The sequence below is a fragment of the Protopterus annectens genome, chromosome 1.part1 (genome assembly GCF_019279795.1).
Source record: "Protopterus annectens isolate FY-2018-M chromosome 1.part1, PAN1.0, whole genome shotgun sequence".
Lineage (NCBI taxonomy): Eukaryota > Metazoa > Chordata > Ceratodontiformes > Protopteridae > Protopterus > Protopterus annectens.
In genome coordinates this window covers 548,828,332-548,844,551 of record NC_056726.1, presented here as the reverse complement: position 1 = coordinate 548,844,551, position 16,220 = coordinate 548,828,332, and the positions used below count along the sequence as shown (strand labels likewise).

The window sequence follows — 16,220 nt, the reverse complement described above, 5'->3', positions numbered from 1 at the left end:
GAGATATTCTGAATTATTTTGTCCTGTGCAAGTAAAAACGTAACTGTCTATGAGCATCCAATTGGTGGAGTTTATATTATGCCTTGTTGCCATGATTAGGGACGAATACAGGTAGTTCTATTTATTGATTCAGATTGAACTCTGAGCAAACTTTTGGTAGGAAAGAGGGACTGGTTCTGAGAGAAACCTTACCTTTATGAAAAATTAAGTAAGTAGGATGAATGAATAGAGCTTGTAATTCTGATACCCTCCTAGCTAAGGTAATGGCAGTCAAGAAAATAGTTTTCCAAGTCAAGAATTTCAGAGAACAAGTATTAGCAGGTTTGAAAGGAGGAAGAATCAAGGCAGCTAGGACTAAATTTAAATCCCAAGGAGGAGGTGGTTCTCTTATTGGGGGTCTCAAGAGGATAGGACCTTTTAGGAAAGCTTTGCATAACCTGTGGGACATAATGTTGGAACCCATTTCTCTCACATGAAAGTTGCAAAGAGCAGTCAGCTGAACTTGGACAGTTGCTGCTGCTGCTACTTGGTTAAAAGTTTCAGTGAGAAATTCAAGTATCTTTGAAATAGGTGCAGTAAAAGGGTCAATATTATGTTTGGCTGCCCAACAAGAGAACCTCTTCCATTTGCTAGTATAAAGTTTTCTCGTTGAGGATTTGTGAGAGGAAATTAAAATATGTTGCACTGCTGGGGAGATGTCAGGAAGCCTGGCTAAGATGGGAAGTGGAGGAACCAATATGTCAGCTTGAGGGTCTGTATGGAAGGATGGAACGTACCCGACTGATGCACCAGTAGATTTGGAACTGGGGTTCAGGATCCAAGGCTCCTCCTGGAGATGGGGCCATAGAAAGGGAAACCATATTTGACAAGGTCAGTAAGGAGCAATGAGTATTAGTTTGCAACCCAATGATTTTGCTTTCTGAAGAAATTTGGGTATTAGGGGGAATGGGGGAAAAGCATAAAGAAGTCCCAGGGGTCAATCGTGAACAAGTGCATCCCTGGGCGACTGTCCCAGTGGGAGGACTAGGGGGAAACAGCTGCTGCATTTGGTATTGATGGAGGTGGCAAACAGGTAGCAGCAAGGCTGGCCCCACTTGCAAAAAATTTGGTTCATAATATCCTGCTTCAGGGACCAGTCATGAGGCATCAGGATGGCCCGGCTTAGCTTGTCTACTATCACGCTGTACTTCCCTGGAATGTGCGTTGCAATCAGAAAGCATTGGGAAGATATTGCCCACTGCCATACTCTTAGAGCCTCTCAACACAAGGGGTAGGATCTGGTTCTGCCTTGCTTGTTGATGTACCACACTACTGACATGTTCCTTTGAAGTGCGATTGTCCCCATAGGTATAGAGCCCTGTAGTGCTTGCAATGCCAGGAGCCCCACTTTCATCTCTAGGACATTGACTTGCAAATGGTACTCATGCTGTTTCCAAGTGCTTTGAACAATCTGTCCCAGATAATGCCCCCCCACCCTATCTGGGAAGCATCCATAGTCACTTTGGCTACTGGTTGGGGAAGGATGAACGGTCTTGCCTATCATCAGATGGGTGGACTGAAGCCACCATTTTAGGTCCTTCTTGCAGGTCTCTGTGATGAGAATTTTGTGGGACATAGGTAGATCTTGCATGGGCCATTGAGCAAACAGGAGCCACTGCAGTAACCTCATGTGGAAGCGCACCAAGTGAACAAGTGTTACTGCTGCCACCATTGAGCCCAGGACTTGGAGAACAAATCTTGCCTGAATCTTTTTTCTCTCGATTAAGACTGATACCTGATGTCGAATGGTAGACGCCCTTTCTTAAGGCAATTTTGCTATCATGTCTTTTGTATTTAAATCTGCCAAAATAAATGAAATATATTGACAGGGCAACAAGGCAGACGTTTCATAGTTTATAGTGATGCCTAGCTGTGAGTAGAGGAGAATTGTGGTGTCCCTTGCCTCAGTTAGTTGATGCTCGGTGGTGGCGGTAAGGAGCCAGTCATCTGAATATGGAAACACCTGGAATCCTAGATGCCTCAGATGAGCCATGATTACTGTCACGCATTTGGTGAACACCCTGAGGGCTGTGGGGAGACCAAAGGGCAGAGCTCTGAACTGGTAGTGACCGACTCCGGAAGTGTAGATATCTCCTGGATTGCCTGTCCATCTTGATATGGTAGTATGCATCCTAGAGATTGATGGAGCACATCTAACTGTCCTTTCCCAAAAAGGGAAGTATGGACTGCAGTGTCACTATCCGGAACTTTGTCTTCTTGGCAGACTTGTTGAGTCTGCTGAGATCCAAAATGGGTCTCCAGTTCCCTGTTTTCTTTGGAAATAAATTTGAGTAAGTTCCGGATGAGATGTGGTCTGCGGGGACTTCTTGGATGACTCGTTTTTCTAGCAACTTTGAACTTGTAGGGATGCTTGCTCCCTTAGATTGGGTGGCATATCTGGGATGGATTTTTGTTTTCTGGGAAGAGGTGGCATGGAGAAGGGAATACTGTATCCCCTGGATATTACCGACTGTACTGGGTACAGTGACAATCTGCCCCTGACAGCATGCAGAGGTGGACAGGCGGGCCTCCTTTCAGGAGTGCTGGAAAGGCCTACCAGAGAACTTATCTCTGTCTCCCTGACTCTGTGGACCCCCTCAGCTGTGAGGGAGGCATCTCCCATTACTGTTCCCCCCTCTGCCCCTGGGGGAAAAGTCACCATGTGCATCTCTCCCTGGGATTTCTGGAACCACATTTTCCCACCTTTTTGACCTTTGGGATAAAGTCTAGTAGGTGTGGAGAAACATACTCCCACAGCAGAGTGAGTTTTGCCATCTTGCTCACACCTGGTGAGAGTCTCTTTTACCTTGGGCCCGAACAATGACAAGCCATCAAATGGGGCATTGGTAAAGGAGGACTTGAAGGGCACCGCAAACTGACAAAGGTGCATCCAAGAATGTCTCCATAAGCTGACTCCTGTGCCTGCTGCCCTGCTTGCTCCATCGGCTGCGTAGGAGATAAGCCACATGGAGGAGTTAACTACAGAAGATAAGGTCGCAAGCTGAGAAGCAGCTCTGTCTGCAGCTCCTGCCGCTGTAGGATCCTGTAGGGTATTTCCTAGCTCTTTCAGCAGATCCCTCTGGAGATGAGTAAAATGGGACAAATAATTCAGTGACCTAAGGGTAAGGGCCGCTGAAGACAAGACATGCTTCCCCTATCTGTCAATCATATGGGACTCCTTGTTTGGTGGATGGACAGAAGAAGTTTCTGCTAATTCCTTCTTTGTGGCTGCTGCAACCACCACAGATCAACTGCCCTTAGTCAGGAAATGTTTGTCTGGTGCAGTGATAAACTTATTGGGCCTTCAGTGAAATGGTTCCATAGATTCTGGGGAGCTCCACGCCTTTCTACTTACTACATCTAGCAGCAGGTCGAAGGGAGGAGACACCCAAGAGGTGGAGGGTAGGGAACCAAATGCGTCCAGGTACACAGATTCATCTTCAGAAGGGGAAAGGGATTTCCAGCCACCCCTCTGCTTGAGGATTTCCAGGATGTCCTCCAAGTCCTTGTCTGACATCAGGGACTCAGGGAAGTCCAAATGCTTCCACTTACTTCTGAAGGACCTCCTCTGAGGGGTGCTCTGGAGAGGTTTCAGAAGGGGGGAGGTCACCTGAAGGGGCATTGGTTCCCTACACCTGGGTAGGAGGGGTGGTTCAAAGGTGGACACTGACCCGGAAGGGGAAGGAGCACCTGCAGCTGAGAGTGGAGTGGTCTGAGAGGACAGCATACTCCTCATCACCTTGAAAACACCATGATCCCAGTGCGACATTGTCTCCAGTTCCGAAGAGCCAGGAGATCTCCTCTGAACAGAGGGTGATGGCTCCGAGGTCGATGTAGGCACCGAACTCACCTGCACTGAAGATCCAAGTAGGACAGTAGGATCTGACAAGGGTCCAATCTTGCTCTCCCCCTGGAACCGACGAGGGAGTGTCAGCCCCCAGATCCCTTGAGAGAAGGTGGTATCGACGGGATCAGAACTGATGTCGGACCCGAGAGACCCAGGGTTTTGGGATCCAATGGTTCCACCACAATGACGTCCATACACTCCGGCTCCAAACTCAGGTGAGTCGAAGGAGGAATTAACGGCTGGGCTCAATAAAATTTTAGCCATGGCCGGTGTCCTGAGTAGCCTCCACCATCGTCTTCCACATCATCATCCGAAAAGATCCTGGATAATCGAGAGGAATGGGTGGATGACCGGTGACTGCCCACCACAGACAAGTGGGGATTGTGGTACAGAATACACCGGTTCCAAGCTGGGAGACCTGGATCTTTTATGGCTCCTAGACAGTTCCAAAGATACTGATGGAACCGAAGGAGATAAAGCTTTGTCGGACCCGACAGATACTGGATCCAACAAACTTGACGGTTTGTCTTTGCCCTTCGACAGTTCCAAGGCCAGAGCCAATGAAGATGCCAGTTTGGAGGGTTTGTCAGATTTTCCTGCCTGTGTCCCTTCCTTCGATGCCTCAAAAGGCCCTTTCAATAACCCTCTCAAGATTAGCTTGTTCTTGCAGGACTCTAGAGCTAAAACCATGACAAATGAAACAAGAGTCCTGCAGGTGAACAGCTCCCAAACAGTATACACAGCTAGTATGTCCATTGGTTAGAGACATCTTTTGGGTGCAGGAATCACACTTCTTGAATCCAGAAGGCTTGGATTCTTTCATAGCTTCCTTAGACATATTTACCATAAAATGCAACAACAACAAGATACTACAACAGAAATAACAGAATGGAAAGAAACACTCTGCCAAAAAACGGACAGCAAATTTTTTTTTTTGGAAAGGGAAAGAAGCTGAAGGAGGAGAGTCTCTAAGTCAAATGACAACACCTCCAACTGAGAAGATGCCTCTAACTTAAACAACTAGCTCCTTAGACCAACAGTAGAGAAGGGAAATAAGGTGAAGCCCTCTAACTAAAATGGGCTGAAAGTGTAGGATGAATCCTCTAACTTAAATGGATTCACAAGTTAGAAAGGATAGGTCTGAGAGATAAGGAAATGATGGCCTCAACAAAAGACAGCAACTAAGAAGGCAGTAGATAGAGGGACAGACAAATAACAGATTCTGCTGATCTACAGAAATAACTATGCTACCAAATAACAATATTTTACAAGAAATAATTAGATAAAAACAATCTAACTTAGCCTGAGCAAGTGGTCAGCAATCTCAAAGCTTTAAGCAGCAAACGAGATCTGGGTAACTCTCGCTAGGCATGTTGGTATAGGGTCTAGCCTCGAGCCAGTGGAAGCTCTCGAGCTTTAGAATGCGGCTGAGTCAGAGCCGAGGATCAGCTCCAAACCCAATCAGCAAGAAGGAAGTTGAGATAGGGGCAACATAACATCCGTTGTTTGATTAAAAACGTGACTTAATGCCTTCATATGCTTTATCCAAAAAAAAGATGGGTGGATGGCGTTAGTGGTCATCTTTCCTTCATTGCCTTGACTGGCTTTCTCTTTATGTTGCTTTGATGCTCATGCAGACTTACGTTTTCTACTTGGGTTTATATCACATCATCGAATGTTTGAAACATCGAATCACGGAACATTGAACAGAATAAATCAAATCGTTAAAAAATCGAAACGATGTAAATGGCAGTTTCCAACGGTGACATGATACATTAAGGGTGTAGGCAGGGGTGCAAGCCCCCCTGCACCCCCCCATCCCCCGCTACTTAAATATACCAACTCCGAGTTCGCGCTACAGTGTAGGAAACAGAAATCTTCCATTTCCGCACTGTAGTTCACTGAAGTGCGATCTCTGAAGTAGTATTTTTAAGTGGCAGGGGGTGTAGAGGGTACAGGGGGGCTTGCCCTCCTGCATGGAGCAATGTGTTATTGATCTACACTCCACAAGGTTTTTTTTTTCCCATTTCGATGTTGTATGTTTGATGTATTCAGTTCGATGTTGTATGATTCGGTATTGTCGTCTTTCAGTAATGTGATATACACCCTTTCTACTTTAAGCTGGTAAGTTATGTGAACAATTCACATAAGGAAACAAAATCTTGGAGGATATTATTACCAGCTAAAGCACAGATTCATACAACACATTTCGTTTGCTATTTTGGGCAAATTCCAAAGTGCATGAATGTAGCTTGTGATTTACAGTGTACCACTGCAAGATGTGACTTTTACATGATATTTCTTGTTGTTTTTAATGTTAATATGTTTACTGTCAACTAAATTCGTCAACAAAACAAAGTGTCTTGCCAAATTGTGTAGTCCAAGGACGTAGGGAAGTGTGTGTGTGTGTGTGTGTGTGTGTGTGTGTGTGTGTGTGTGTGTGTGTGTGTGTGTGAGAGACTTCAATCTTTATGTTAGTATTTCACAATCAAATCGCAGTGGGCAGGAATGTATACAAATTTTATGTTAATCATCATCCCCATTTTTAGCCAGTTGTACCTACTTTTCACGGGTCTTTGAACAGATTTTTGATGTTTCCAGATTGAGAGGCATGGAGGACATGTAGACTCCGCACAGATGGCACCCCAGCCAAGAATCGAACTGCAGAACTTGTTGCTGTGAGATGACAATGCTAACCTCTGCACCACTGTGCTGCCCAGCTATAAAGACTAGTCTGCTGGAGTTTTTCAACTGTTAAATGCTATTCATCATCATTGTAACACTGTGTATACAACTTTAATAATATACTTATATGCATGTGATTACTTGTGTGAGTAAATCTCAGTATTATAGTACATAAACTATACTTATGTAAAAGTAACGCATTACTTTAGCTAGTAACTAGTAATAGTAATATATTACTTCTTTAAAAAAGTAATGTTATAGTAATATATTACTTTCACAGAAAAGCAACTAGTAATAGTAACTTATTACTTTTATAAGTAACTAGCACAACACTGCAAAGCACATGCAGCAGATGGAGAGACCACAAAGGTTCCTCACCAAGAGAATCCAAGCCCTCAAAAATTTACCATACACATATACGCTAAAAGCCCTATCCCTTTACTCAATTTCATACACACTCCTCAGAGGTGACCGCTGCCTGGCATACAAGGCGATCTCGGATCCTGTCTTGATGGGACTGCTACATATCTGCAAGTCAACCTCCACTCGAGTAACCCACTCACATGGCCTCAACCTAGTCTGTGACATCAACAGGGCTTGTTGGTGGGACAGATTTGTGTCATAAAGGCTTCCCCATCTGTGGAACAGATTCACTCTCCACATCTTCTTGATAAACAGAAAATATACCCCTGGGATTCCACCAGTGTCCCTGCTGGACAGGGGCATTGGGTGCTGACTTGTCTAAAAATGGGCTAAACACTTGCCTAGGCTTACAATGGCCTCAGGGCCAATAGCATAGTAACTTCCTATGATTCTATGTAAGGGGCAATGCAAAGGAATGCACAAAGACACTAAAGAAAGGAGTGACCGCATAATTTCTAAACTGAAGATACAAATTACAGACTAGACATGGATTTTTTTTTTTCTGACAAGAATCTGGAGAAATGGAATGTGTTTTATCAGAATGCAATATCAATGAAGTCTTTTAAAAGGATGTCATAGGCCCTCAGGGATATGAAGTGTGTTCAGGCAGCTGGGTGATGGTTTTTGGTGCACAGATTCTATAACGTTCCAGCACGTCATTGAAGGAGACTAAGTGCATGTTCCTTTACTTCTATCAGAGGTTTGAATGTATGTATGCATGTGTTACACTGTACTGGTGCTATTCAAAATGTTCATACCAAGACCAAAAACGTCCAAATAAAACACTACTACTATTTGATGATGGCTGAAAATGTGGCAAACTTCAGTAGTTTATACTAATTAAAAAAAAACAAGGCTTAGGGATCACTCCTGGAAGTAAAATCAAATCGAAATATAGTGAGATGGGGACAAACTGGGTTTTCTGTCTTATGCAAGTAGTAGTAGTAGGGATGGGAAGGGCTAGACTCAGCTGCATGTTGAGTGGTTTTACAGATGGGAAAGGCAAGATCTATATATCCATCCATCTATCAATTCAGATGTGAGGGGCTACATCTAGCTGTATATTCAGTGGCAACATAAATAAGAAGGGCTGTTATGCTATTTTACACAAAACAAAAGAAACAACATGGGATCTCTATCAGAAAAGTAAGTTATGAGAGTGCAGTCTCTGGCAGTACCTCTCTGATACAGGCATATATAAAGGACAACATCTCATGTCAGTACTGCTAATAAACCCCCAAGCTGCTGACCCCCATTAATGAGAGCCCCAGTAGTTCCCTTCCATAAGCTGTACAAGAAAACCAAGCACAACCCATCAAAGAATGAGTCTTTCTTATACAAAAGAAGATTAACTCTCCAAAGTATCAAATCAAACCAAGCAGATAAAAACAAATAATGCTTGAATATGGATGACTTTCAACAACTTCATTTTAAGTGTCAGTATTTTTACATGCCCTAGTCATTTTTTTTCTTCTCCGGGGAGGGAACATTTGGAAAAAAAACAGCAACATATACCATCCTATTTATTTTCAGCAACTTCCTGTGCAACCACCCCACCCCCATGCACACATGTTGGGCACGCTGACTTCCTCATGAATCCTTTGAACTCTGTGAAACCATCCCACCCCCATGCACAAATGTTGGACATGCTGACTTCCTCATGAATCTTTTGGACTCTGTGCAACCACCCCACCCCATGCACACATGTTGGGCAAGGTGACTTCCTCATGAATCCTTTGAACTCTGTGCAACCACCCCACCCCCATGCACACATGTTGGGCATGCTGACTTCCTCATGAATCCTTTAAACTCTGTGCAACCACCCAAACCCCATGCACACATGTTGGGCACGCTGACTTCCTCATGAATCCTTTGAACTCTGTGCAACCACCCCACCCCCATGCACACATGTTGGGCATGCTGACTTCCTCATGAATCCTTTGAACTCTGTGCAACCACCCCACCCCCATGCACACATGTTGGGCATGCTGACTTCCTCATGAATCCTTTGAACTCTGTGCAACCACCCAAACCCCATGCACACATGTTGGGCATGCTGACTTCCTCATGAATCCTTTGAACTCTGTGCAACCACCCCACCCCCATGCCACATGTTGGGCATGCTGACTTCCTCATTAATCCTTTAAACTCTGTGCAACCACCCAAACCCCATGCACACATGTTGGGCACACTGACTTCCTCATGAATCCTTTGAACTCTGTGCAACCACCCCACCCCCATGCCACATGTTGGGCATGCTGACTTCCTCATGAATCCTTTGAACTCCAATGGGAATCGCCCAGGACTGTTACTCACACTAGTAGCTCAAGAACAGTATAGCAGACTGCTTATCCTCCAATATCTTTGATCATTATTTGATTCTTGCACAAAAGTAGGTTAGGCAGATACTTTACCCCTTATGAGCTGTTTGACTATAAATCTCCATGTAGAGGACTTTTATCAGTAAACCTATTGGTACTGATCACAGATACGATGAAAAACTAAGCACCAGCTCCAAAAAAACTACTACTTCTAACGTTGAACCAGAAATTATAGAATGTTTTTCTTTAGAATCCTCAACATAATCTTTGTATAATCTGTATGTAGAACATAATCTCTGTGTAATCTTTATGTGGAACATAATCTTTGTATAATCTGTATGTAGAACATAATCTCTGTATAATCTTTATGTCCCAGGACTCCATTTTTGGCCCAATGGACTATCCTGGTTAAACAACTGCAAATAAATAAATAAATAAATAAATAAATAAAAGGGGTAATAATTAATCAATTAATCTTTAAAATGCTCAGGACCTTCTAAATATGATGACTGGCAGAAAACAATTAAAACTCTTAATAAATTAAATTGGGAATTGATATGTAATGCAATAAACACTCCAAATTATAAAAGTACAAGTTGAACAAATAAGTACAAAATATAACCTAACCTAACATAATAACCAATAACAGTGAGGATTAAGAGTCATGAAAATTCAAGTCGGCATTTAGCACATAAACAGGCTGACCAAAGAAGTGCAAAAACCAAACAGTCAAATAGTTTAGTTAGGGTCCGTTTCCAGCATGAATATAATCTTTATTAAACCACAATACAAATGGGAACACAATGTATTGGTCCAAACCAAGCTTAAGGCACCAACAAATACAAAAAGGCATCATGACAAAAAACTCACCACCAGTCCTGGAAAATGCAAAATCCAGAGACACATCATAAGCAGTAGGAACTAGCTTTCTAGGATGAGGTGAAGGACCTACACAATACTCTGAAAAGCTGTCAAGCATTGCATCTAATGCCCAAGAACAGACATGGCAATCCACAATTTGTAGTCACTGCAGGAACAATCCCCAAGTTATTAAGAGTCTAGCACATGGAAGTCCAACAATCAAAAAAACAAAGGGATTTTCTCCAGTGCTTGGCAAAGTTTCCCTTAGTCACTATAAATAGCACCACATACTTTCCCTGAATATAGTCCACAGACCTAATCAGCTAAACATAAATGAATAAATTCCTGAGATCCCTCTGAGTATTACAGTTTCCTCATAAAAACATGCTGGTTGACTGGTTACATTAAAGTGTTTGTGTGTGTGTGTGTGTGTGTGTGTGTGTGTGTGTGTGTGTGTGTGTGTGTTTACTTTGCCTATTGGCCCAGGCCATGACTGGAAAAGGTTCGAGAAGGACAAACTCATTTACTTGATTAACAAAAATAACTTAAAATAAAATAAATGAACAATATTAAACAGAAGCATCTGGCTTAAAGATGTAGTTTCAGAAACTGTTTACCTAGGTACTAATTTAAAGCATTTCATTTCCGACTACAAGTATTAGGATCTTGGTTCAGCTTGTGAAAAGGTGCAAATTCCATAACACTGTGTTCTTATTCACTTTTACCATTACTTCTACAAGAACAACAAGTTGTGAAAACCAAAAAAATACCCAATAAGAAGCACCATCATGAAGAAATAGAAAGGAAGTTAACATGAACTCTTGGTTAGCTTCTCCACACATACATTAGTTTTGCTATTTTTTTGAATGCTTTGAGGTTAACGGGTAATCACCAATTACCTAATCAGTCTGCATTTCAAAACTAGCTAAAAAACCTGATTCAAAATGTCAGTGTCATAGTCACCATTAATGACCTTATATTTATGTAAATGACATTTTTGCACAAAATGAAAAGTGCAGTAGATGCAGAACTTACACTGGATACTCCGGGATGCTCCCTTTGCAGGCAGGCAAGTCTCTCACATATTCATTGTACAACCACTTCACCTTGAAGTGCAGGTTCATGTAGTCAGCACTCTTGCAAAGACGATGTTTTTCATGTTCTGATGAAACATACAAATGAACAAAATGAATGGCTCCATTACAGACTACTCAATATTAATTTTCAACAATTCAGGAAGTTTAAAAACATAGCAAATAGCTGTATTTTATTTTTTGAGATCAGCACATCTTATTATATCTGGATAAATTCACAATTTGAACTTGGTCATCTTGTATACAAAATGTCAATACAAATAAAAAAAATGATTTTGAGTGATGTTTTCTAAAATAAATGTACTACAAAATAACTTGATGCTTTGTCAGTTTAAAATGCAAATAAAGATCAAATCCTACCTGGTCACTTCCAAAAAGAAGGATTCAAAATGTCAGGAAGCACAGGCTCAAGGAATGGATTTTTAACCTCTTTACATGAGTAAGAAGTTCTTGTCCAATGATCCGGACATATGAGGCATTATGAATGTCAAGTTAAAGGAAAATGAGAAAAATCTGTGATTTTGGTTACTTCACAGGACGACGACTTATTTTTCTTTCGGCTGTTCGAGTTAGGGGTCGTCACAGCGGATCATCTGTTTCCATTTCTTCCTGTCCTCTGCATCTTTCTCTGTCACACCAAGCACCTGCATGTCCTCTCTCACCACATCCATAAACCTTATCTTAGGCTTTCCTCTTTTCCTGTTACCTGGTAGCTTCATCCTTAGCATCCTTTTCCCAATATACCCAGCATCCCTCTTCAGCACATGTCCAAACCAATGCAATCTCACCTCTCTGGCTTTGTCTCCAAACCATCCAACCTGGGCGGACCCTCTAATATACTTATTCCTAATCCTGTCCACCCTCATCACACCCTGTGCAAATCTTAACAGCTTTAACTCTGCCACGTCCAGCTCTGACTCCTGTATTTTTGTCAATGCCACTGTCTCCAACCCATATAACATAGCTGGTCTCACTACACTCTTGTAGACCTTCCCTTTCACTCTTACTGGCACTCATCTCTCACAAATCACTCCTGACACTTCTCCACCCACTCCAGCCTGCCTGCACTCTCTTCTTCACCTCTCTTCCACACTCACCATTACTCTGAACTGTTGATCCCAAGTACTTAAACTCATCCACCTTAGCCACCTCTACTCCCCGTATCCTCACCATTCCTCTATCCTCCCTCTCATTCACACACACATATTCTGTCTTAGTCCTGCTGACCTTCATTCCTCTTCTCTCTAGAGCATATCTCCACCTCTCCAGGGTCTCCTCCACCTGTTCCCTACTTTCACTACAGATCACAATGTCATCTGCAAACATCATAGTGCACGGGGACTCCTGCTTGATCTTGTCTGTCAACCTGTCCATCACCATTGCAAAGAAGAAAGGGCTCAGAGCTGATCCTTGATGTAATCTCACCTCCACCTTAAACGCATCACTTCACAGGACTATTTTTTTTAAAGTTTTTATTTTACTTTCAGTTTGCAAAATATTCACGATATTTACAGTCAGAGATATTTGAGCATAATAAATCAAAAAAATTCAAACTTCACAGGACTATTGAAAGCTGATAAAATAGTCTTTTCTGCAAACAGTTTGTTTCAGGTCGGGATATACCACAATCTGGGCATCAGATAAAAATATCTCACTGACTGTCTCCATGTAAGTGTGTGTGTGTGTGTGCGTAAAGCATATTTCTACAAACAGGCCTGATAAGACTACAATAAAACGAAGTAAGTGAACTCTAGCACGATCCTTGCAGAGGCATAACACAGCCATAATAATTTAGTGTAAACATCAAAACTTAAACCTCAGATCATGCTATGCAAATCAGCATCAGACTTGAAATGCAAAGATGAAACAGCCAGAGAAAACAGCACTAGAAAATCAAAACAGGAGGGGATTTGGTGACCTGAGTACAATACCTGTGTTTCTGAACACTCCTTATATGAAGAAGGCAATATCTGAGTAATTATATTCTTAGTTTTTAATTCTATTTGAATATGCTGACCTTCTACTAATTACATTTAGTGGGCGGGAATCATGAAAAAACAGAGGAGAAAATAAAATAGAGGTAAATCAAAAAAATTAATAAAGATAGATAGCTGACATTTGGTAAGTACACACTTTTTAATTGGACTCTTGGAATTAAGCAAATGTCATTAGCTTAAACTGTACCTATTAATAGGAGACAAGTAACACTATGTTAATTTGACTTTCTTTAATTATGTGATGGAAGATAGCAGGCAAGTGTCAGAAATCAAAGCATACTACAATTACCTATCAACCTATTAGTTTAACCTAGAAGTTGAAGACATCCTGGCATCACTTCAACTGGAAAGCGTTACCTATGAAAGTGAGGGACAAGGTCAAAGGCAACAAGGAAACAGACTGAAATTATAAATGCAATGCTTTTACCATGTCGTCAAAATAGCAGAAGGGAGCTAAAATAGTGCAGCAGCGTGCCTCACAATAGAGTGTGTGCGTGCGTGTGTGTGTGTGTGTGTGTGTGTGTGCACGCGTGCGTGTGCGTCTCTTCACACGATGGTGGCCAGAAAGAGATAAAGGAAACTTGCATGTTTTAGAAAAATGGTCAGGAAAGTTGCCTGCTTATAGTTAGTACAAACAAGTGCATCACCTAGGAAATAGTACAAGAGAGAAAAAGTACAGTTGTGTACACTTACCATAAATGTAGATGTTCGAGTGTCTTCACTGTTGCAGTCATGACTGTAGGGTTCTCCCCTGCCGGCAGGCAGTCCTCAGTCGGCCAGAATCCCAAAGTCTGGGTCCGGCGTCGGCTGTCCAGCCATGCTCCCTGACGTCAGAGCGCCAGGAGTACAAAGCTGACAGCCGACGCCATGTTCTCCAGTTTTTCTTGCCCCAGATGTCAGAAGTTCCAAAATGAGTAAGGTCCCATACCCTTTGCAAATACACCTCAGAAGAAGGGTGAAAAAAGGAACCACATAAAAGAGAAAATAAGAGGGGACTGGAGGGAGGGAAACCCAGACTGCAACAGTGAAGACACTCGAACATCTACATTAATGGTAAGTGTACACAACTGTACTATGTTCATCGTGTTTCACTGTTGCAGTCATGACTGTAGGGTAGAGTCCCAAAGCAGAATGAAAGGGAGGTGGTCATAAAGTAGAGGGGGCGGCTATAAGGCCCTGCAAGACTGCAGAAGCAAAGCCTGCCCTAGACTTAGAGTAGAGAGGAAGATTGTAGTGCTTAGAAAATGTATGCACTGAACTCCAAGTTGCAGCTTCCAAAATGTCTTTGGTAGGAACTCCCCTGAGAAAGGCAGCTTAAGTGGCAGCAGCTCTGGTAGAGTGAGTCCTTATACTCCCTGGGATTTGCTTTCCATGGTGTGAATAGCAAAATCTGATTCCATGAGCAATCCATTTAGAAATGGTCTGTTTTGAAATGGCTTTACCTTGGGAACTTGAAGCATAAGAAACATTAAGATCCTTTCCCCTTTATTTTGAGGAGTGGGGAAAAAAGTTGGCAAGTGAATAGTTTGATTTAAAGCCACTTTGGAAACCACCTTAGGCATGAAAGTAGGATTAGTCCTTAAAGACACCCTGTCTTGATGAAAAATAATATAAGGTTCCACAGCCATAAGAGCTTGCAACTCTGAAACCCTTCTGGCAGAGGTCAGAGCTAACAGGATGGCTGTCTTCCAAGATAAAAACTTGATGTCAGATGAGGCTGCAGGCTCAAAAGGAGGTAAGGTGAGCTTTTCCAAAACATAGTTGAGATCCTAAGCAGGAATGGGAGGAGATCTAGGGGGTCTTAAGTTCTTAGCTCCTCTGAGAAATTGTCTCATGAGCTGATGGGAAAAGATAGGAGGGTCTGTATTATAATGAGCAGAAATAGCAGAGGCGTGTATCTTTATGGAAGAGAAAGAGAGACCCTTATGTAAGAGGTCGGACAGGTAAAGTAAAATCTGAGGAATGTTAGGAATAACAGGATCAGAATCCTGAGCCTGCATCCAGGAACAAAATCTTTTCCATTTTCCTGCATAAGATTTTCTAGTGCTAGGACATCTGGCTTCTAAAGTGACATCCATAACCTGCTTGGGTAGGAGAGAATGAATCAAAGATCCTGGATTCACCAGGCTGAGAGTTTTGACATGGGAGTGTAGAACTGACCCTGATGTTGGGACAGAAGGTTCGGAATCTGTGGTAAAACTCAGGGTGGCTCTAGACAAAGGTTTCTCAGTGTTGGGTACCAAAACTGTCGAGGCCAATTTGGGGCCAGCAAGATTATCATCTTGGGCTTGTCCTGCTTGATCTTTAGTAATACCCGTGGAAGAAGAGGAAGAGGCGGAAAGGCATATCCCGAGAGGTTTCTCCAACTGAATGATAGAGCATCCACTTTCCAAGCTTGATCGTGGAAAGCCCTGGTGCAAAAAAGTTGTAGTTGATGATTGAGGTGGGATGCAAAGAGGTCTATGTGAGGACATCCCCAGACTGCTGTAATCATCTTGAATATTTCGGAGTCCAACATCCATTTGTGTGGATCTGAAAGGTTTCTGCTCAGACGGTCTGCCAGGAAGTTTTGCTTCCCTGGTAGAAACTGTGCTTGAAGGTCCAGATTGCAAGCTAGAGCTGTGTTCCAAAGATCCATGGCTAGTCTGCAAAGGGGATAGGAATGAGATCCCCCTTGCTTGTTTATGTACCACATAACTGTGGTGTTGTCTTCAGTAGTTGTCCTGGTTGTAGAAGATTCCTGAAGGCCAATAGAGCTTTCTGAACGGCTAACATTTCCTTTAAATTGATATGCGGGTGCTTCTGATCCTTTGTCCAAAGGCCCTGCAGACAGTTGCCCCGAAAATGGGCTCCCCATGTATAATCTGAGGCATCCGTGGTTAGAATCTGAGTGGCAGGAGGCAGACAGAAGGGTTTTCCTTTGTTTAGAGTACATGCCTTGGACCACCAAAGG

The 16,220-nt window shown here is 42.6% G+C and overlaps 1 protein-coding gene across 9 annotated transcripts in view; it reads right to left on the bottom strand.

Annotated features, from left to right (window-relative positions):
- LOC122806326 (protein unc-13 homolog B-like) overlaps positions 1–16,220 on the bottom strand; it is a 2,554,726-nt gene that overhangs the window by 778,899 nt on the left and 1,759,607 nt on the right. For all 9 annotated transcript variants that reach the window (XM_044076650.1, XM_044076675.1, XM_044076685.1 and 6 more), the window contains one exon: positions 11,212–11,338. In XM_044076650.1, coding sequence (XP_043932585.1) covers positions 11,212–11,338 — 127 coding nt within the window. The remainder of the gene's footprint in view (positions 1–11,211; positions 11,339–16,220) is intronic.